At 35.9% G+C, this 22,267-nt stretch overlaps 2 protein-coding genes across 11 annotated transcripts in view; both read left to right on the top strand.

Annotated features, from left to right (window-relative positions):
- The window catches only part of gramd4a (GRAM domain containing 4a), a 67,055-nt gene extending 55,591 nt beyond the window's left edge, over window positions 1-11,464 (top strand). For 5 of the 8 annotated variants that reach the window (XM_056749049.1, XM_056749052.1, XM_056749050.1 and 2 more), the window contains 13 exons: window positions 691-826; window positions 1,303-1,328; window positions 1,464-1,555; window positions 2,449-2,540; window positions 3,144-3,360; window positions 3,965-4,008; window positions 4,096-4,205; window positions 4,555-4,709; window positions 6,825-6,969; window positions 7,061-7,154; window positions 9,283-9,373; window positions 9,473-9,541; window positions 9,802-11,464. In XM_056749049.1, coding sequence (XP_056605027.1) covers window positions 691-826; window positions 1,303-1,328; window positions 1,464-1,555; window positions 2,449-2,540; window positions 3,144-3,360; window positions 3,965-4,008; window positions 4,096-4,205; window positions 4,555-4,709; window positions 6,825-6,969; window positions 7,061-7,154; window positions 9,283-9,373; window positions 9,473-9,541; window positions 9,802-9,900 — 1,370 coding nt within the window. In that variant the 3' untranslated portion in view covers window positions 9,901-11,464. The remainder of the gene's footprint in view (window positions 1-690; window positions 827-1,302; window positions 1,329-1,463; window positions 1,556-2,448; window positions 2,541-3,143; window positions 3,361-3,964; window positions 4,009-4,095; window positions 4,206-4,554; window positions 4,710-6,824; window positions 6,970-7,060; window positions 7,155-9,282; window positions 9,374-9,472; window positions 9,542-9,801) is intronic. The other 3 variants (XM_056749051.1, XM_056749054.1, XM_056749055.1) reach the window with 1 other exon arrangement.
- Window positions 11,465-15,211: 3,747 nt separating this feature from the next.
- Window positions 15,212-21,030, top strand: LOC130421078 (tripartite motif-containing protein 16-like). Of its 3 annotated transcripts, XM_056748749.1 has the most exons (7): window positions 15,212-15,319; window positions 15,439-16,239; window positions 16,339-16,434; window positions 17,092-17,325; window positions 17,669-17,825; window positions 18,180-18,239; window positions 20,273-21,030. In XM_056748749.1, the coding sequence occupies exons 2-7, from the start codon at window positions 15,661-15,663 to the stop codon at window positions 20,800-20,802; spliced, it is 1,656 nt and encodes a 551-aa protein (XP_056604727.1). In that variant the 5' UTR covers window positions 15,212-15,319; window positions 15,439-15,660; the 3' UTR covers window positions 20,803-21,030. The 3 variants fall into 3 exon arrangements, with proteins under 3 accessions (XP_056604727.1, XP_056604728.1, XP_056604729.1); XM_056748750.1 differs by lacking the exon at window positions 18,180-18,239; XM_056748751.1 differs by lacking the exon at window positions 17,092-17,325.
- The last annotated feature ends 1,237 nt before the right edge of the window (window positions 21,031-22,267 follow it).

The raw sequence follows: 22,267 nt of genomic DNA on the forward strand, positions 1-22,267 counted from the left end.
GAGGTAAATTACCATATGATGATATGTGTGAGCATTGAACATGAATATTAGTATTGTATGAGCAAATACAAAATTTTGAATGTGCTCATGGACAGCAAAGGTCTGCTTTGGGCCTGTCATAACTTTATGATGCACATGAAAATGAAGTCCAATGAAACAGTCCAGTAGATCTGGTTGAAGACAAGCTACACTGAAACCTGCTTTAAGACCAAAAATTATGTGTCTGGTTACTATTTAGAACAGCGCAAATCGATGATCTACAGTTATGAGGTTGCTTTTCATTTTTGATTGTACCTTACAAGGGCAGCTGTCTGTATTAACAGTAGAACACAAGTACAGATCTAAAATCTCTCAAACAATATTTCAACATTTTCACTGTTTAATTACGGTTTTGTTAACAGTCTTAGCATTAAGTGTGGCCTTTGTACGCTATATTGAGATCTTGAAGCTGATTTGTGGTATTGGTTACAGATTCCGAACTGTTTCGGGAAGCTTCCAGTTGTTATTTTAGGCACTTGTCTAAATTTGTAGACCATGTAGGCCAGACCAACCTCTTTCGTTTGAGGCAGGATATTAGAATGTGGAGCACAACTCTCTCTCTCTCTCGGTCTCTCTCTCCCTCTCCTGGTTTATAGATTTTTAGTTGTGGGCTTTGAAAAAAATATATACCAGTCCGTCTTTTCTCTGTAGACAAACAGCAGAAAGAGACAGTGTGTTATCGGCTGCAGAACTGGCTGTATGATCGGTTTGGGGTTTATATTGAAGATTTTCGGTTTCAGCCTGAGGAGAACACGGTTGAGGCTGAAGAGCCACTAAGTGCTAAAAGGTCAGTTACAAAGCTCAAACTGTCACGCATTAAGTTTGTTGTTCATTTTATATTTATTTACACAGCATCTTTATAAACACAAAAGAAACCTTCTGAGCAGAATCATTAATAGAACTGAACTGACAACTGAAAGCTTTCCTCAGATGTTGCCCTCTTGTGGTCAAGAGTATATTAACCTACAGATCATTTACTGAAATGTAGCAAACTTCATGCTGTATAGTGCATTTTAAAGGATTAATATATGTTTATACATTGAAATAGTCATGTTGCTGTTGGTTTATTTTGCATTCTTAAGAGAAACTGTATATTGACACTTTGAAACCATTCAGACCATCTGAGCAACCTCAGCATAACACCAGTCATTCAGTTTTGCATAGGCAAGCAACAGTCATATATAAAAATCTAAGGTAAAATTCTGATTTTTGCATGTGTTTGACTGTCCCTTTAACATGGAAATTATTTTATCTTTATTACAGATTAACTGAAAATATGCGACGACTTAGTAAGTCTTATTTATTGAGTCTATTAAAATGTTCATGTGACTTTGCTGATGTTAGAAAATAATAAACACTTTTAAGGTGTGGCGCCAACTTTTTTTATTCAATTGTAAGACTAATTGTTTGTACTTTTTTTCTAGAACGGGGTGCCAGACCGGTGACAAATTTCTTACGAAATCTTTCCGCCTTATCCAACTGGCATTCTGTATACACGTCAGCAATTGCCTTCATAGTGAGTGGTTACATGAGTTTTCAGTCTTAAACCTGAATTTCTGTCCTTTACACAACATTAAGTCCATAGACTTGCATTGCATTATACTATGCATTTGTTTTTGAGGATGTTGGTAGAGGCATGCTCTAACCACTCAGCTACAGGAAATTTACACAAAGGAATTTGACCGAATTAACATTCATTATGTCATGATTCCGCTATCATGTCATGTTTGTGCTTGTTCTTGCAGCGGAGTCATGACATAGCCTTAAGTTGTGTGGAGGGAAAGATAGTTTCCCTAGGGGCCTTCTATACTCTCTCTCCGGTCTGCGTCTATGTTCCCGCCCCCTTGTTTCCTCCAGTCTTTAATCCCCGTCACCTGGTCCCTATTAATTATCCTTTGTCTGTTTCCCAATGAACATCCTCGTGTTCATTGTGCGCGTTCGTTGTGAAAGTTGTGTATTGCTGTAAGCTGTACATCGTCTGTCTTTGCGCTCCTGTAGATGTTATGTATGCTGTACCTTGTTTATATTGTGCCCTGACTTGTCAAGTTCTTGTTACCTCGTGTTTTATGAGTATAGTCTAGTGTTGTCTTAAGTGTTTATTTTCTTCGTTGAGTCAGTCCGAGTCCTTGTTTTAGTTAATAATTTTATCCTGTCTTGTTTCCCCCTCGTGGGTTTTGTTTTGCCTGTTTTGTAAGAGTCTGGTATATATTCAAATATCTGTTAACCCCTTCATCCCCATGTTTGCCTGCAATTGGGTTCTCACTAGCTGAGTTTCATGACACATTATCTTATGTTTGTCAGTAAACCTTGAATGCAGCTCTGACAAGCCTTTAACCTTGGATAAATAGGCTGTTACTTTTACATGTTATTTTTATGACAGGAATGCAATTCTTGTGTCTTTTGTCACAGATCTATATGAATGCAGCATGGCATGGCTGGGCCATTCCTTTGTTTCTATCTTTAGCCATTCTAAGGTTGTCACTGAATTACCTCATCGCCAGGTGAGGCAACCAAATTTACCCAAATCTAACAGGAGTGTGGTTTTAACATACATTTCATTTGAATACATGTGCACTTTAACCAGTATGTTTGAAATCATTAACTACGGATGTCCAAATTTTCTGTTCTTCAGGGAATGTAAAAACACTGTACTTTTTAAATGATTAAGTATGGAGTTGTCAATTTGACAAGCACTTTTGAATGCTTTTATCGGTTGGATAATGAAAGACCTAAAGGGTGACTAATAATGATTTATGAAAAAAAAAATGAAGATTCAAGGTTTCAGAAGGACAGCAGCCTTAAATAGAAGTTAGGAGAGGTTGCGGTTAAATGTAAAAAAAATAAGATTTACATAGTTGGGTAAAGCTACATACAGAAATGTTTATGAGCAATAAACTTACTTTGTGGCATCAGATATAACTGTCTGACTCTCATTTCACTGTATTTTAATGCAAAATGTCTGGTCAAGGGGTACTTGGCTTGAAAAAAAAACATAAAAATGGGTACTGCCCTAAATTATCTTTTTTAAGCACTATATTATTTGATAAGTGATAATTATGTTTGTAAGTATCTTTGTTGAAATCTTTTTTTGTGTTTTAATTAAGAGGCTGGAGAATTCAATGGAGCATTGTGCCTGAAGTTTCAGAACCTGTGGTTGGATATTTCTTTCCTAAAATAAGATTCAGGTACATGACCTTTCTGTTTGTTAGTTTTTTTAATACTTTATTGTTTTTCTCTTGTGATTTCCAGGAACCTCCCAAGGAGGACTTGACTGTGTCTGAAAAGTTTCAGTTAGTTCTTGATGTTGCACAAAAAGCACAGGTGCCAGCTTTATGTATTCATTAAGCCTATAACTTAAAGAGATAGTTCACCCAAAAATGAAATTTCTGTCATCATTTACTTACCCTCGAGTTGTTGCAAACCTGTATGAATCTATTTGTTCTGCTAAACACAACATAAGATATTTGGAAGAATGTCCGTAACCAAACAGATCTCATCCCCCATTGACTCCCACAGTATTTATTTTCCCTACTGTGACAGTATATGGGGAATAAGATGTCTTTGGTTAATGACATTCTTCAAAATATATCTCTCTGTCTTCATCAGAACAAAGAAATTTATACAGGTTTGGAACAACCTGAGGGTGAGTATATGATGACAGAATATACATTTTTGGGTGAACTTTCCCTTTAATATGGTTTGCTATACTTTGCCCTTTGCTGAAAAAGTGTTCTGTGGTCAAAATGTCACAAATGCTTTGCATGAAGCAAGTTGTATTGAACCCAGCATGTTTTTTTTTATATTTAAAGCTATATATTACATTCATGTCATTGAACGTTCAAAGGCAAATCCATAATAAAATACCTTTCATGTTCATTTACAAACCATTTTTAAAACCACCAAATGTTATAAAAAAATTCTGTAGAATCTATTTGGAAAGATGGCAGATGTTTTGGAGAAAATCAAAAAGTAAGTAGCTCTTTTGACTTTTTTTTTCAAGTTTAAGTTTCATATACTTGGAAATTGAATAAATGTTTCTGTGTGTGTGTGTGTCAGTCTGTTTATGTGGGTTCAGCCTGAGATTACTCAGAAGTTGTACATTGCTCTGTGGGTGGCCTTCATCACCTCCTGCGTCCTACCCTACAAGCTAATGGGCTTTATGATAGGTAAGAATTATTACCCATAAACACATGCACATAAACACTTCACGAAGTACTTAGTAACAGATAATACGACTTGCACACAGTGCCAGCACTATTAATATTTATACTGCTGTGTGAGAAGAGATATTAATTGAAAAGCCGAACTAATCTACTTAATGAACCCTTACTTCATTATATTTGCATTTTAATTACACTTTTTACTTCTCCGGAAAGTTAGACCAACTTAAGATTTCACCTTATATTTGAAAACATGTTTGTCATAACAAAGGTGTAGTTAAGTCACATAAAATACCCACGCCTTATTGACCAATTTTAGAAGTTTTATTGTGTTTGTACATACTTTCTCTTATAGGGCTTTACGCAGGCATCAAGTTCTTTATTATAGACTTTCTGTTTAAGAGCTGCCCGAAACTAAGAGACAAATACGACACTCCGTTCATCATGTGGAACAGCTTGCCCACCGACCCCCAGCTAAAAGAAAGGAGCAATGCTACTGTGTTACGACGGGTAAGACAAAGAGACCAACACCAGCCTCAAAGGCTTATTTTTATACATTGAAGGTGAACGTGGATTGTGGCTATCAAAAATTGTCAAAAGGGTTGATATATCACTGTAAAATTATGGTCTGAAGCCGAAGAACGCGCTGAAATTGAAATGTCACTTTATCTGCCAGTGCTGTTGGATGAGTTTTCATAGAAGCAACAGATTACCAGTCACGTTTAGGTAAACTTTCTTTAACTGTGACTTTTTAATATTGTCATTAAAATAAACCTTTCAAATGAACGCTTGTCTGACAAATGGCTGACATTGTTTTATATAAATATGTAAGGCATTTATTAGACATTTGTTACATGAAAGTCACCATGAATGTGTGTACGCATGTGTGTGGATGACTGTTGCACATAATCTGTTGTCTCTTTCTCTCAGCTGTCTGGGTGTGAGAAGGTAGGGATTCTGGTGTGCTATTGACAACGTGTGTTATAGGCTTCCAACAGCTTACCTTTCTTTCTTTATCTGTGTGTTTGGTGCGTGAATATGCAATAGATACACCCTGTGACTCTTGGCTGTGGACAAATGGATCAAATTTGGCTACAAATATAAATGCTAATTATATTTTGCATACAAAAACCCAAGCCTATTTTAGCTTATTTATCATGAGCATTTTTTTCAATATTATAAAATATATATAAATGATTATTTCATATAAACAATGTTATTATTTTAATGACCATTAGGATCCCCAAATCTCAATCTGCCAATAATCTGTTTATATTTAATTTACTGCTAATGTTACATAATGTCCCAAATAGCTAATGTATGGGTTACGTTAGCAAATGTACAACTAAAGCAAACAGATGCCAGTTTTGACCCATTTTCACAGACTTTTTAATTAGTTTGTGTGTGTGTGTGTGTATAGACGGTTTTATTCAGATATTGTAGAATCTGCCACAGCTGTATTTTGGGCTTCTTCTTCAATTATTCAAAATTGAATTCCCCACATTAAGTACACTGTGGATGAATTTAATACTTTGACATTGTTTTAATAGATGTATTGGAGGATAAACTATTGCGCTATGACTTTCCAACAAATGAAAAACATGTATCTGTTTGCCAACAAACAAATATAGATATATATAGTACTATGGTTGTTTGTTTTACTCCAACTCTTTATTTTAACAAGCAAATAAAATTAATTTACACTCTATATCAAAATATTGGTTAGCTTTGAGGTCAAAGGTTATTTAAAATGTACCGAAATATTTATATGCATGACAGATTCATAGTCTTTCTAAAATTGATAGAAAATCATTGCTGTTTTAAAACCTACATGGTGAGGACGTTATCCAGCCTGATATTATCAGTTCTGTTTTAACACAATAGCTGCCATTTTTCTTTGCTTTGTTTAGGTGGAAATGTGCTGAATGGTTCAAGATTGGCTTTAGCACTAATATCTAGTTTGTGTTAACTCATTCCCCGCCAGCCTTTTTGAAAAAAAAAGTTGCCAGCCTACGTTTTTACATTTTCACCCAACTTTAATGGCTCACAGTAAATTTTCTGTAAAGAATATATGGACAAACAATATGTCAAATGAAAGAACAGTGTCTCCGCTTTTAAACAAAAGAAACCGTATCTTCTATCGTCATTTGTTTTTTTATCACTCCGTAGATGCGGGTAGGTTTCTTCAAAAATGCATCACTTTGATTAAACAGCTGAGATAATTAACGTTTTTTGTCAAAGATTCCACTCAGAACAATCATTAAAAACCGCTAAAACATATACGTTCTAGGTTATGAGATTCTGTACTTTTTCCCAAAGGTGTGCAATGGCACCTAATGTGAAACAGTACAAACACTGATTGCCGTAAAAACTCGTCTTTGGCGGGAACCGTTTTTTTTAAATGATGATAACTCGTCAATGGCGGTGAAAGAGTTAAAGGGATACATGTTTTATATACACATACAGTATATGCTTGGGTGAAAATATTGATTCTCAGATGCATTGCAGTCTTTCTTTTAAATGATTTCAACATCATTTTAATTCAATGATTTATTTTTTGTTATTTATTGCTTGAAGTGAGACGTATTTCATGTTTACTGTTAAATTCCTTCTCTGTGTGTTCAGATCCAGCCAGTTGTATCAAGGAGTAGTTTAGCCACCGTTCCCGCCGGTGTTACGCGAGAAGAGGAGAGCAGCCGTTCACACAGCACAAAGAAAGGAGCATTTCATGAGATCTTTAACCTTCCCGAGAATGAAAGACCTTTGCCTGGTGAGGACTCTATCTGACCTGCAACAATTCACCATTGTAATAGTGGAGGAATGGTAATGATATAGTTTGGTTTGCATGTTCTTTCTTCTAGTATGTGAGAATGGATGGAGATGCTGTCTGATAAATAGAGACAGGAAGATGCCAACTGACTACATCCGCAACGGGATGCTATATGTCACTGAGAAGTAAGAAACGTTGTGTACATAGCATTTGATGGTTGAGCAGTTCAAGGTTTAGACTTAAAGATCTGTGGCAGTCGCTTTTATCCAAAGCTACGTACATTGCATTAACCCAGGGGTGTACAAAGTCAGTCCTGGAGGGCCTGTGTCCTGCAAAGTTTAGCTTCAACCCTAATCAAACATACCTGAACAGCTAATCAAGGTCTCACAAAGCACTAGAAACTTCCAAACAGGTGTGTTGAGCGAAGTTGGAGCAAATCTCTGCAGGACTTTGGCACCGACATTGGACATCCCTGCATAAACCTATACATTTATACTTGGGTATCTGCAATCCCCTGGGATCGAACCCACAACCTTGTATTGTTAACACAATGCTCTTACCACTGAGCTACAGCAAAGCTGTGACAATACGCATGTACGTACGTACGTACTTGGCCGTTAAAACAGTACGTTCTATATAGTATTGTTTGAATACATTTCGGACATACTGCATCCGCCATGTTTTAGGGTCATATGACACGTATGCTCTTTGACCTATGACGTATTAACAACAACCTGTCACGATCAGTTCAGAACAGAACCCAGACCCAGGCAGCAGTGTACAAAACAAAACAAAAACTTTATCAAACACAAACAAAAACCCAGGATGGGGAGTTAAAAAGGAGCTTGGCTACATAAATAAACTAGAAACAAAAGACTTCCTATGAGCGGGCAAAAACAGAAGAACAGGGTCAAACTTAAACTCACACGGTAGACAGGACAGGGGAAACAAGGCATCAAGACAGGAAACAATCAAACACGACAGGGTATAATCCACAAGGTTCAATACAATTCACTTCACAAGATATACACTCAATCCACTGGCAGGACACAAGCAAGATAGGCAACAACATAAAACGAAACCGCACAGGACAGAAACCACAAGTGCATTAAATAGGGAGACTAACAAGGGAAGGTGTTGGGAATGAAATGCTAAACGAGGATACGTGAGGGGCGGGGCCCAAGACGAGACCAGATAGAGCGCATGTTATATGATAACCAACAATAACATGTCTCTCTACACACAAAACATGAGGCTCTGTCATGATCCTGCCACTATACCAAGACAGACATGACATGATGAGGCAGAATCATGACACAACGTATACGTGAACCTAAGTTTGTCAAGAGAAATTCATTTATTGGCACATACATTATAAAGGGAAGTGCGCCTTAATGTTCTCTGCTATATTTATGTGATTTACTTTTAAAATTAGACCGTTACTGTCAAAATCACCTACTGGAGTGCCCTCCCAGGTCCACTAGAGGGTACTACCCACATCAACCAGACTGTTGCCATTCACTGGACTAAATTACCCATAAACCATTACCCGGACTCATTATCCATTATAACTTTCACCTGTGTCCTGTTAACTGTTGTTTGTCTGCCTATTTATACCCGGTTGTCTCAGTCACTCATTGTTAAGTAAAATGTTTTGTAAAATGTCATACTGCAATTCCTAGCGGTCTCTATGTCTGGATTTTGTCTCTCCTTGATGGTTTTGGATCACTCTGTTTGCCTTTGTCTTATGGATTCATTTGCTGTGTTTGGACTGACCACCTGTGTTTGGGCTTATGACTGTTTTTTGGATTTTGCCTTTGGATTACCGTTTTTAATTAACTGCATGTAGATCCTATCAATGTGTCTTCGTGCAGTTCATGATAGTTGCCCAGCTCCTGTGGCATTATGGGATAGAGAAGTGTCCATCTGATGCGCACAAGAGATTCGGTGGAAATAATGGACCATTTGGCTACTGTTTTTTGCATACTGAGGTTTCGGACATACTATTCATGACTAATACAAATTTTCAGCTAATATATAGTATAGACGTTGGCAATTCTGATTCTCACAGACTAGCAATTTATTAGGACTAATCAGTCTACCTTTTTTATTAACCTGTCTTGAAGAAAATGATTAGGTGACTAAGAAGGACTAGTCTAAGCAGTTTATGCAACCAGCCCCTGGCCATCAACCTTAAATTCATATCATCATTTCGTACTGTGGTTTAACATAAACGCATGTGTATGTGTAGCGTCAACATTGATCTAAGCAATGTTTGTAAATTCATACAATATATGATTCTCTATCCATCAGCTACCTGTGTTTTGAGAGTTCCAGCTCAAAATCAGGTTCTTCAAAGAAGAACAAAGTCATAAAACTAGTGGACATCACAGATATTCAGAAGGTATCTCTAAATCATGAAACAATGTAAACAATGTGATGTGTATTCATGGCAAAATACAGATAAGTATTCATACAAGTCTTCCTTTTGCTTTTTCCATAGTACAAGGTTTTGTCAGTTTTGCCTGGATCAGGAATGGGCATCTCTATTGCCACGCCGTCAACACAGAAGGTAATTCCAAATAGTTCTTAAAGTAATTAAAACGGTTTATCTCTTTGATTCATAAATTAGTAACGTATGATGGGGAAACTGGGTGGTAAAACTGTATTTATTATTATTGCATTGTGACATTGTGATATGGTCCTAGTTCTGTATAGTTATTTTGATACATCATTTTTTTTTCTAAAACAAGTTATAATGTAAAAAATCGTACTGCTTTGCCACAATTCACATTATAAAAATTTCAAACTAAAATTGTCTTATTCCTTTAGCCACTTGTGTTTGGTGCAATGATTCACAGAGATGAGGCCTTTGAGACAATCTTTACACAGTACATGAAGATCATGACCACATCCAACCCTGAGACGTAACTCACTCTACATCCTTTAAGAGGACGTCTCATTTTGCCAGGACCATTTTCTTTGGTCTCGTTTACTTTGACTGTGATTGGAGAACTGTCAGCATTTGATCTGACATGCGGAGCGCGAGTAAGAGCATACATTCCTGTGACACTGACTTTTCTTATTGGAGGAATGTGGGCAGCTTTGCGTCATGTGACTGTGACAGTTTCTGGCTTTCAAAAAGTTTACAGACTTTGTGTTACTGTATGTACTTGTCTCTCCCAGTGATTCCTGTTTCCACGCTTTTATCCTGGTACATGTTAGGGGGGTATTTTGTTAAGGAATTTGATTGTACAGTCTTAAACACTTCAGAAATACCTTCTATCTTGTTTTTTAGGAAAGTATCTAAACATCTTTAGAATTGTGTATGATAATAATTTTAATGAGAAAACATATCTTGAATGAAGTTTGTTATTTTAACCTCATATAACAGTTGTTTTGTGTTACCACAATTCAGTGTGTTTATAATTAAACCAAGAAAAACTATTAAAATACAAAACAAATTCAAGATCAAACAAATCGTTATATCTTACACATTTTAGAAGTACATTCAAGTTCATATTTGTTTTAAAGATGTTTAGATCGTTTTACTGGAAAAGCAGAAAAATAAATACTGATGAGAATGATCATTTGAGATGAATGCTTTAAAATGGGCAAATACAGTGATTTGCAGTATCAACATTTCTTTGTGTGAAAAAAATGCTTTTCAGATTATAAAAAAGTAAGAAAGATATGTTTCTTTAAAAAACCTTTGACTGGATGGTTCTTTGTGTAACAAAAAATGTCATTGAAGAACTTTTTAAACACCTTTATTTTTAAGAGTGCAGCTCTCAATTTTTATTTCTACTAGTCTTTAAATAAAGATTCTTGTAATAACTAAATTGTAAAACTGAAGAAAGCATCTTGTCCAACAAGATGGTTGAACAAGCGGTTTCCGGGAAACAGGCTGGAGGATGGAGGAGCAAATAAACTAGGAATTCGATTAGTAAGAAGCAACCATATCCCCCCGCCCACGCATCACCCTGCTCCCCCACAGCTAAACCTTGGGGCCTCTGGATTAATCAACGTTGCCAAATACCATTGCTTATTGCCATGGGACCAAATGCAAAATGTATGACTTTATACAAATTGAATTAAAAACTCTGGCAAAGGGAGGGATTTTGTTGTTTGTGACATGATAAGAGTGCTGTGGCAATAGGCTCTGTCACTCACTTCAACCTAAACTTAAAAAAATAAAGTTTTTGCTGCAGATCACTGTACTCCTAGGACTGACAAAGAAAAGTGTTTTACATTTGTTTACATTGTTGCAGTATGCCCGCAAAACACACTTCACCTCACCTCTCACCAAAGTATGGTCGTGTTTTTAAGCAGAATTTCTTCCCAAGCTTTCTTCTGTGAGAAAGTGGAGTTTCAAATGGTTTAAAATGCCTTTATTATAATTGTAGTGCTGACGTTTCTTAATGCTTTAGTCACTTTGAACTGAAGTATGCTACAAAAAAATTAGTTTTACAATAAAGTCATTACAAGATGTAAACAGTATCAAAGACTCAGTTCTGTAGTATAAATTCACACACATTTTGAAGACAATCTTTGAGTGAATGTTTAGATATTATGTTTAGAAATTGGAAAAAGTAGAAAACATCTATTTTAGGACTTTCCAGATTCTGAAAAATAAATTCAGTACCTTGAAATGTATATTAAAATAGAGCTTGAACACATCTTTATTATTTACAACAACTAAATGTAATGTCTTTTTTTATTAAATTTTGGTGTCGTTATGTTAAGAAATGAGAATGAGAATGCGTGTGTATAATTGTTAAGGAAGTATCAATTATATGGAAACAAATCTTATTTATTTTTTTCAAGTATTATTATTTTATCAGATTTTTTGTATAGCACTAATAGCTTTGTGTTGAATCAATTCTGGTTAAAAGCTTGACGTTTAGTTGCAAATAGCTTCACTTATGTATTGACAAACATGCTTAGAGCTCTGCCCTTTTGGCAGTAAATGCAATTATGCCTGTACTTGCAATTAATGATGCAATTTAATTGGTTTATTCACAGAATATAAGTAGATATAAAAACAATCCTATAGCCTATAAACATAATTTATTATTCAAACAATATTTGAACTTGGTTGGGAATTTACCCCAAATGAACGACATTTGATGCACAAAGATGCTATGATTCAAATTTAAGTAGCTGAACAATCAGGGCCATATTTGTATATTAAGTGTTCCAAAGATATTCATCTGAAAAATGTTGTTCATGCTTTCTGTCTATTATCTTGCTTTAAGTTTTTAAGAGACTGTAGAATTCCCAAAGAAGGTTCAGTGTGTTTTACAGTATGTCCTTGCAAGCTTTGGAGGTGATGACTTTAGAAATTTTGGGGAAGTAGCCTTGGATTGCACTAATGAAGCACAGAATGTTTCTGAATAGTTTTTTTTGCCATATGTTGTTTCTTCTTTAAAGTCATTTGTCTCAAAATGTGATGTTTACACAAAGGCTGGGTCGTAATACGCAGTTTGATCCCTGCTAAACGGCTCAGCCCAGGGGCGTGAAAGCTGCAACTATATTTTTTAGGTTATTCTCAATTCTCTGGGTTAACTCAAATATGTGACATTTGCTTTGATGTCACAATTATCTATGAAGTATAGGTGTATATTAATGCAGTGCATATACGTGAATCTCACAAACCTGTAATGAACATGGGTGTTAAAATAATAAATCTAAAGAACATTTACATATTTTGCAATATTTAAATCATTGTGGTTTTTTTCTGGAAGTGCAGTTTATTTTTCCAAATTCTGATTGCTGCAACTTACAGTACTCAAACATGTTATATATACACTCACCTAAAGGATTATTAGGAACAACTGTTCAATTTCTCATTAATGCAATTATGGTGGTGGTGTAATGGTGTGGGGGATGTTTTCTTGGCACACTTTAGGCCCCTTAGTGCCAATTGGGCATCGTTTAAATGCCACGGCCTACCTGAGCATTGTTACTGACCATGTCCATCCCTTTATGACCACCATGTACCCATCCAGAAGGATAATTGCACCATGTCACAAAGCTCGAATCATTTCAAATTGGTTTCTTGAACATGACAATGAGTTCACTGTACTAAATGGCCCCCACAGTCACAAGATCTCAACCCAATAGAGCATCTTTGGGATGTGGTGGAACGGGAGCTTCGTGCATCCCACAAATCTCCATCAACTGCAAGAGGCTATCCTATCAATATGGGCCGACATTTCTAAAGAATGCTTTCAGCACCTTGTTGAATCAATGCCACGTAGTATTAAGGCAGTTCTGATGGCGAAAGAGGTCAAACACAGTATTAGTATGGTGTTCCTAATAATCCTTTAGGTGAGTGTATATATATATATGTGTTATATTATACAATAACAGTGTTGATACATCATGCTGTATTTGTTATACTGCCTTAAATTGATTTTGATCTTTTCTTCAATACAGTAGATTTCAGTTAACATCACATTATCAGTTTGAATTTTGGGATGAAATTTTACTTAATTGCTATGACAAAGATGTCACATCACCAAATACACAAATTTCTTTGTGAGATAAACCCAGATGAGCATGCACATAAACAAAAATGAGCATCCATTTTAATGATGCTTTGTAAATATATGTAGATGGTTTATATGGCTTTAGATAATTTTAATATCTGTGTAAAATGTTCGGTTATTTTCTTATATACTGTCAACAGACAGTTAATCTAACAGATGTAAATTATTAATATTATTATTTGTCATTCTTTCTGTAGTGGTGTAAGAAAGGATAACAAAGAAATGTATATACAGAAGTAATGTTATATAATGATTTAAATAGAATATTACTAAATCATAATGTGTTGTGAAAAGAAATAATGATTGAAATATGTAAATTAAATGTCTGTTTTTTAATGTCTCTTAATATACAGCGTTTGACTTGTTGTATAGTACAGTTGTTTTAGGCCTGATTTTTATTGTACAGGAAATATTTAGTATGGTTTGTTTGTATTTTTTTATTTGATTGGTTGGGTTTGATTAGTTTGGCCCTACCATAAGCATATGCTTTATATCCAAAGCCAGAGTATACCAGAATAAATGCTTTGGGCAAAGAAATAATGTTGATAATCACTGTTCATAATGCATTTTATTGCCATTTTACAGATGTACCAAGTTAGACCACCACTAGATGACGCTGAAGTCAACGAATTTAAGAGAGAACAGAAATGTACAGGAATAAATAATCAGCATTATACGTGTATTATTGTGATTTTAAAGGTTGTTGGAGAACGTATAATGCACATAATTGTTCATGTTAATTAATTTAAAGTGCTTTTAAACAATTCCTATTGCGTTTATGCAAAGAGTACTACCCTGTTTTTTGACATATGTATTTGTATAAAAATTACTAATGTCTCTTGGAAGCAAGTACCATGTGAGTGTATATAAATAAGTCCCACAGGGTAAAGGATTGAAGTGAACCCATGGGTCAGAATGATGATGATCCATCCTACTGATCTCTTGTAACTGTCTGTTATAATCAGATTAAACTAGGGTTGCCCTAATATAACATTTTTAACTAAATTAAAATTACTTGAACTGACTAATTAATCAAATGTGGCACGTCATCCTTGTCTAAAAGATTACTCCAACATATTTGTGGCTCATGTGCTCCTTTCTCAAACAGTGGCACTTTTTTGCCCTAATTTTATGTCATTCTAACAGTTTGAAAAACAGGTTCTTTGTTTTTATACAGGTGCATTAAATGTGTTATTGATTTCAACATCATAATACAATAGTTAATTACACTAAGTTAAAGGATCGGTGTGTAATGTTTTAGAGGATATATTGACAGAAATCCCATATAATATACATAACTTCAGAGGTGTATGAAGACCTTACACAGTGAAGCGTTCCAATGAGCTTTTTCTATACATTATAAATTTACGTATATTGTATAATAGAGGGGAAGGAACGTTTCACACTTTAATTAGCATTTTGGTTTTTAAATGATAGTCGGGACCTAAACCGCGCGTCTATTTTATTGAATAGGGTTATCTTCTAAACACAAATTCTGTCAGCGTTGATACACGTTTATTCTTATAGGGAAAATAGTTATTATTTCATGGGGACTTTATTGGAAGCTATGAATATGTTTGCGAACTGGTAAAACGTGTTGACTGTTGCTGTAATACACTGCCAGCGACCAGCAGTAAGACCTAAAGAGTTACATCTACATGATATATTCTTATGGCGTTTTTTATTTTATTTTATGCAAATAAAAAAAATCACCGATCTTTGGGCGCAACTACGAAATGAGAGAGAAGTCAGTGAAGCTGAGCACACGTCATCTGTCTCTTGTCAGCTAAAATGAGGTAAACCTTTTATAAACCATTACCTGAATTTATCTGATAAGTCACCATTGCGTAGATTACTGTTTTTAAAAGTGATGCTTTGAAAATAAAACTCTAATAATCTTCCATTTACATTTTAGTGTAATTTAAAGTTTGGAACATTTTAAGTGGTGTACAACTGACCATAGCAATCAAAATTAGGGAGGCCACCTTCCTAGACCTCGTACAAAAATGGCGGCATCCCAAAGTTGTGGCGGTGTAAAAGCACACACCTTGAGGCTGCTAAGGTAAGGGGCGGAGATAAGCAAATTGTCGATTTAAATGCACAACGCACCGCAGGAAAGTGGCGAATCTGCTCGAGTATGGCGGTGTGTGGTGGTGACCAGAATCAGAACTACCTGAACTGTTCGGTCTGTTTGGAGTTACTGATAGATCCAGTAACAATACCATGCGGACATAGCTACTGCATGAGTTGCATCCAAAAATACTGGGATCAGGAGAACGCGCAGAAGAAACCATGCAGCTGCCCGCAGTGCAGGGAAGTTTTCAGCCTCAGACCTGCATTAAAGAAATGTACGGCTTTGGCTGACGCTGTCAGCAACAGAAATACACTCTCCCCTCCGGTCCATTACTTTAGAGGAGTCGCTGACGAGTACTGTGATTTCTGCACCTCTGTGAAACGAAAGGCCGTTCGTTCATGCTTAACATGCTTGGCGTCCTACTGCGAGACGCACGTGAGAGGTCACTATGAGTTCCGCGCGCTGCAGAGGCACGAGCTGGTGCCTTCCTCGTGCTTGCAGGACAAGATATGCAAGAGTCATAATAAACTGCTCGAGGTGTTTTGCGTCGACGACAAGTGCTGCATTTGTATTCTGTGTATGATAGACCGTCACTGTGGCCACAAAACCACATCTGCCGCCGAAGCATGGAAAAAACAAAAGGTGAGATTTGTCATATGTGCAAACATGGCTTTAAATAACATATTTAGTACTAGTTTAAAAAAACATAAATGCTATGTGTTTTTTTCTTTTTGTTCCTAGACATTGTTGTCTGTGATGCAACTCAAATCCAAACAACAAATAAAGGTTCATGAGTTGGAGCTACTGACACTAAGTAAGGCAGTCACACATTTCAGTGTAAGTGGAGCGTTTGGAATTGATTGATTTTGTCATGGTAAAAACAAGTGTTCGTGTTATATTTGTCTTTTAATGTCCCAGTGAAATGACAATTCTTATTTTTATAGTAAAAAGCTTATCAACCTGGGACATTTTCTTGAAAATTAATATACCCTCATAATCCTCAGTTAAAATCTGAAAATGCACTTCCTCCCTGAAATATCCATATTAATCTATCCATCTCAAATGACCAATTAGACAGCTTTGCCGGAGCATCCTTTAACTCCACATTATATCTAAAATCAATGCAACAGCTGTTTAAATGCATTATCCAATCGCAGTGAAAAATGCAAGCAACGTCCACCAATTTTCTCATATTAAATTCCTTTCCACTCGGAAATGTGACCGAATACGGAAGTAAAAACGATCGCAGCAAGTAATTAAAAAAGTAATTTTGACTAGCATCTTCTGAAAGGCACCTTTTTCACCAAAAACTGTCTAATGTGATTTTATGGAGTCTGAAAGTTGTACTCTACAGAATCCTTTTTAGGGATCGAAATGAATGAGAGCAAAGTACAAAGTTTCTACCGGGCAAATAAAAGTTTTGTGGGTGAATGCCTTTTTGCCTAAATGTATGTTGAATTATTAGCGGATCTTCGATATGTGTTTTTATTCTAGAACTCTGCCCAGGCAGTGCTGAACTTGAGTGACAAGTTCCGCAACACAATAGTTGAGGCCTGTGAAAAAATGTTTTCTAAAATCAATGAGCTCGTCCGAAGACGGGAGTCGATAGAGCTGATGCGAGCAACAGCGCTACAGAACCATACTGGAAACAAGCTGGCAGCTTTGAAGATAAGAGATGCTGAACTCTGTGAACTTGGACAGACGGAGGATTATATTTACTTTCTTCAGGTGCAAGATGTCTTTTTCTAGCCAAACCTTCAAACTTAAAGTGACAGTTCACCCAAAAATGAAAATTCTGTCATTTATTCTCCCTCTTGTCATTTCAAACCTGTATGACTTTCTTCTGCATAACACAAAAAATGTTTGTAATCGAACAGCACTGGCACAAAGCAAATGCCTGTGAATGGGGGCCTGTCAACAACAGTCTTCAAAATATCTTCTTTTTTATCCTGCAGAATTGCGTTATATTTTCAGGAAATGCTAAATTAATATTGTTTGATTCAGTTCAACAAATTTGAAAAAATTCCATTTGATATTCCATCTGAAATGTTTGTCCTGTTTTCATGAATAGAAATTTCAAGCTTTGACCACTTCAGGGCCAGACATCTTGGGTTTTGTGAAAGAGCAGCCCTCTTTTGACCTGCTCAGCATTGAGTCTACTTTATCTGAGCAGAAAAAATCGCTTGAGGAACTCTTTCAGAAGAATATTGAGATGTTTTCAGAGACTGGTAAGAGAAATTATATTTTTCATTACACAACAGTTAGAGACGAGTTATGCTGTCGCTTTCTCTTGTTTACAGTAGTTACCATAAACTCCCCCATGTAGCTGTTGCTCGTTCTAAGGTATGTTTTAGAAGACAGGTCCTGAAATGCATTGCAAGAAGGCAAAATTTTAAAAGTGCTGTAGAAATAAAATCTAAATAAAATTGTATTTTTTGGGTGGATCGTCATTTTCCCATGCTTACTGAATTTACATTCTTTCCATGTTGCTGCTGCATAACAGCAACACCATTTATAAAAAATCATGCAAATTTTTGCATTAGTATGAATATTATGCTTCATTCTTGTATTGCTCTCCACAGCCAAACAAGTAAAGATAGTGCTTCCTGCAGAACCCATGCTCCGAGGAGACTTCAGAGATTGTAAGATTATTTCCTATATTATACTTGTCAATAGATTTTGATCCTACAAGTCAAAGTCACTACTGATTTTGTTTTCAAATAAAATAAAATTTAAATTGTCAAACTTACATTACATCACATATTACATTTAGGCATTTGGCAGACGCTTTTATCCAAAGCGACTTACATTGCTTTATCCTATACATTTTACATGGGTATTTCCAATCCCCTGGAATCGAACCCACAACCTTGCATTGTTAACGCAATGCTCTTACCACTGAGCTACAGGAAAGCTAATTTACTGAACGTTAAGATAGGTTTGAGAGAGTCCTAGTATGTTCTGCTTAAGGTTTATTTGACAGCATGCATTAGTATGTGCCAGAGCCGTTGAAAAACAGATCTCGCTGTTGCGTAGTCACTTGGTTCATGGAGCTCTCTATAGTTCCAAACTTTCAGTCTGTGAAATGAATGGGCTTCAATGCAATGTTTGGAACTATAGAGCCCTCCATGACACGAGTTACTTCCACATACCATTCTTCCAACGGATGTCTATGCGAATGTCATAAGTCTGTTTTTCAACGGCTCTGTTTGTGCTAGTCTTTTAATACTTTAAATCCTGAAGCTTTATTTTTAAATGTCAGAATGTTAGTATAGTTGTATTGTGTTTTAGTGATGTAAAGTCTCTCACGATTCGATTAAATATATACCTGTGGTTCACAAAAGTATTTAGTACTAGAACTAGTACTAGTTCTTTGGTATGTTTTTATGAGAATCACCCATTAATAAAAATGTAATACAGTTTTCTATCATTGTAAATTTGAAATGAATTCTAAAAGAACTTAAAAAAATCTTGCAACTGTTAAAGCGTTACGAAACGCTAAACATTTATAAGGATGTTAATAGAGTTGGTTGTGGTGTACATCATAGAATACTGTAATAACTTACAGTTGCTAACATTGTTGAGAAAACTAGTTCATTTTGAGCTTTTTTGCACTATTTTTGTCTTCCGGGTTTAAAATCCTCATCTGGCCAAAGTCAAAGGATGTGACGCGTCATTGTCTCATAATTATTCATTAGACTGTGTTTTCTTAACCTATGATAAGACATTTCTAATTATTCATGACAGCGCCTGCTGTGTTTCTATCCTTCCCTTCAGAGGGAGGCGTTCATGGCAAATGATAGTAATCTGATGGATAAATGAAGCAAAGCAGAACACTTGCTAGGAGCTGCAAAAATACATATTCCGATAATTTTAAATGAAGTATATTTTTATGTGAAATACACATGTGGGGAAAGGGCTTTTCCTCTGAAAGTGATAAATACATGACCGTTGTTGAAATTGTGGTGCACAGAAACGGGCGCGGATGGCCATTTGGAGCTCTCGGTGGGCCGGAGCTCATGTGAAGCTCATTAAAGCTCAATGTGTCACTTTCGGAACTGAAATAGGTGGAGGGGACTTCCAACACTGACAAAAGGGGTTTCCCGACAAGTGGAATGTGAGTCGCCTCTTGAGCGCCTGTCTCCCATGCCAGAACGTTTGCCAGTTTGAGTGCTCGCATCATGGATAGTTAGGCCGGGACAGTAGCAAACTGTGTTTTACTCTGGAAAGCTTTTAAAAAAACTCGCTCATAAAGGCAGGCCTTAGGGCTTTTCCATCTCTTCAAATGCAGTTACTGTCATATTTTGACTAGAGCAGTTATACTTGCATTTTGTTATAAACATTTACTCGTATTACATTTAGTTGTTTCTGTAAAGCCGATGTGGCTTGAAAGTATGATTCGTGTAATGACCATAGACTCTATAAAACAGGTAATGGCTTAAATATTTTAAGATATGGAATAGGATCCCTTTCCCTCGTGCCTCGCCCACTCCCCCCCCCCCTTCTTCTCACAGCATTCATGCCAGTTTTAGTTGCTTTTTACAAAACGACAGTGAGGCAGACTGTGGATGAAAAAGGGGGGTCATGACTCTTTAAAGCAAAAAAGCTATACTTTAAGGGGTCACTTTACTGTGGATTATTCATGCATATCAGATTTACAATCTTTGTCTTTTAGATGTTTCCAAGTTGAAATTCCACATTGATTCTGCTCACTACGACCTCAAGATATCCCATGATGGCCAAAAAGTCGAAGGATACGACTGCTACGTCCCATTCCGTAGCGGTAATCCAGAGCAGTTCACCTATTGGAAGCAGGTTCTCTGTGTCGAGGAGGTGAAAAGTCGCAGTTACTGGGAAGCTCTGTGGAGCGGTACAGGTGTTCATTTTGCGGTGTCTTACAACAGCATCGTCAGAAAAGATGGTGGTAATAATAGCAGATTTGGGTACAACAAGCTGTCCTGGAGCTTAGCGTGCTTCAATCACGAATGCTATTTCATTCACAATGGTGTTAAAACCGACATCCTATCTCCGAAATGTTCAAGAATTGGAGTTTATGTGGATGTAAAGGCTGGCTCACTTAGTTTCTATTGCATTTCAGACAGTGAAGCAATGAAGCTCCTTCATAAAGAATGCACTGTTTTCAGTGAGCCACTGTATGCAGGGTTCACACTCGTGAGCAGGTCATCTGTAACACTGTGCTCTTGAGTCTTCAAATGTATGCCTTGACTCTAGTTTGTTGGTCACATAGCAAGGGGATCTTTCTGACTGCAGATTATAAGTATAAAATAGAATTTAAGAATTTATGTTCTGAATTTACAAAGATACTTCACATTTGGCTTGTTACATACTGTAAACCCAGTCACATTTTTTTTTCTAAAGATATTGAAGATTCCATTTAGTGTTTAAGTTACGTTCCATGCATATTAACGTGTGGTTAAGATTGTGTCTATTTAATGTAAAAATAAATTAAATTCTGTAAAAATCAGAACACAATGTCATCCTCTGTATTTTTTACACAATTTGAATTAGTACCAATTGAGAAATATTTATCTGAATACACCCATTAACATACCAACACACAACTGTGCATAATAAGTATTTTGTTTTGCATATGCTATTGCATTTGCACTCTCAAAAAACCTGTTGCCTGCCAGGAGATGGCACCAGTCACAAATCATAGCCTCGAATTTGAAAAGTGGTTTGTACAATATATACTTCACATAATCACAGATATTGTAAGAATAGCTTGAAGAATGTGTTTAAGCATGAAGGTCATAAAGGTATTCTGATCAAAAAGGTTCTAAATTTCTCTGTGGTGTGATTACAAAGGAATTCTCATTCAATTTGATAGTATTTATCTGCTTTTAGTAAAGATGTTAAGTGACATCCCCAGTCGGATGTTTAAAATGAATGATCTTATATATTTTTATGCTACCATGTTGGGGGTTTAATTTTTTTATTTTCCATCCAGAAATAGCAGCTTACTGGTTTGATTGGAGCGAATAAAGGATATTATTTATGTAAGAATGTTATGTTTATTCAGGATTCTTTAATCTTTTGCACATGTTCCCAATGAATCAAGAACAAGTTTTATGCACTAGCAATATGATAAATGAAGGATTCTAATTGAAGGCGATATTAGTATTTTGGTTTGAATAAAACAATAATTAAAATAAAATGGCTAATAAATATTTGTATATACAGTATATGTATATATATAATGTATTTGTGTGTGGGTGTGTACTGTATACTTATAAAAGCCATGTGTCCAGCCATGTTTATTAATTTCTGTTTATATAAAAATCTAGATTTTGGGGGGATTTAAACAAATTTCTTTTCAGTGTTGCGCTAAAGACTTCAAAAGAGTGGAACGGCCGCTTTTAGATGAAATGTAGAAAAAAATAGTGAATAGTGAGAATAGTGAAGAAATATTTCATTTTTTATTTATTCATATTGTTACTGTGCTGGGTTTACGTATTTTAACAATGGGACAAAAGTTGCTTCATATATTTTTATTTAATCGCATTAATCAGTACTTATATTTTATGTCATGGTGTTATGAAACCTGTGTATTTACTAAGCATGAGAAATAAAAAAATGGATTGCTGGGAATTCAAAATAGCAGTTGTTGCAGAAACAATAAAAAAGCAACATGAAACTGCTGAGACCG

The sequence above is a fragment of the Triplophysa dalaica genome, chromosome 5 (assembly GCF_015846415.1).
Source record: "Triplophysa dalaica isolate WHDGS20190420 chromosome 5, ASM1584641v1, whole genome shotgun sequence".
Taxonomy (NCBI): Eukaryota; Metazoa; Chordata; class Actinopteri; order Cypriniformes; family Nemacheilidae; genus Triplophysa; species Triplophysa dalaica.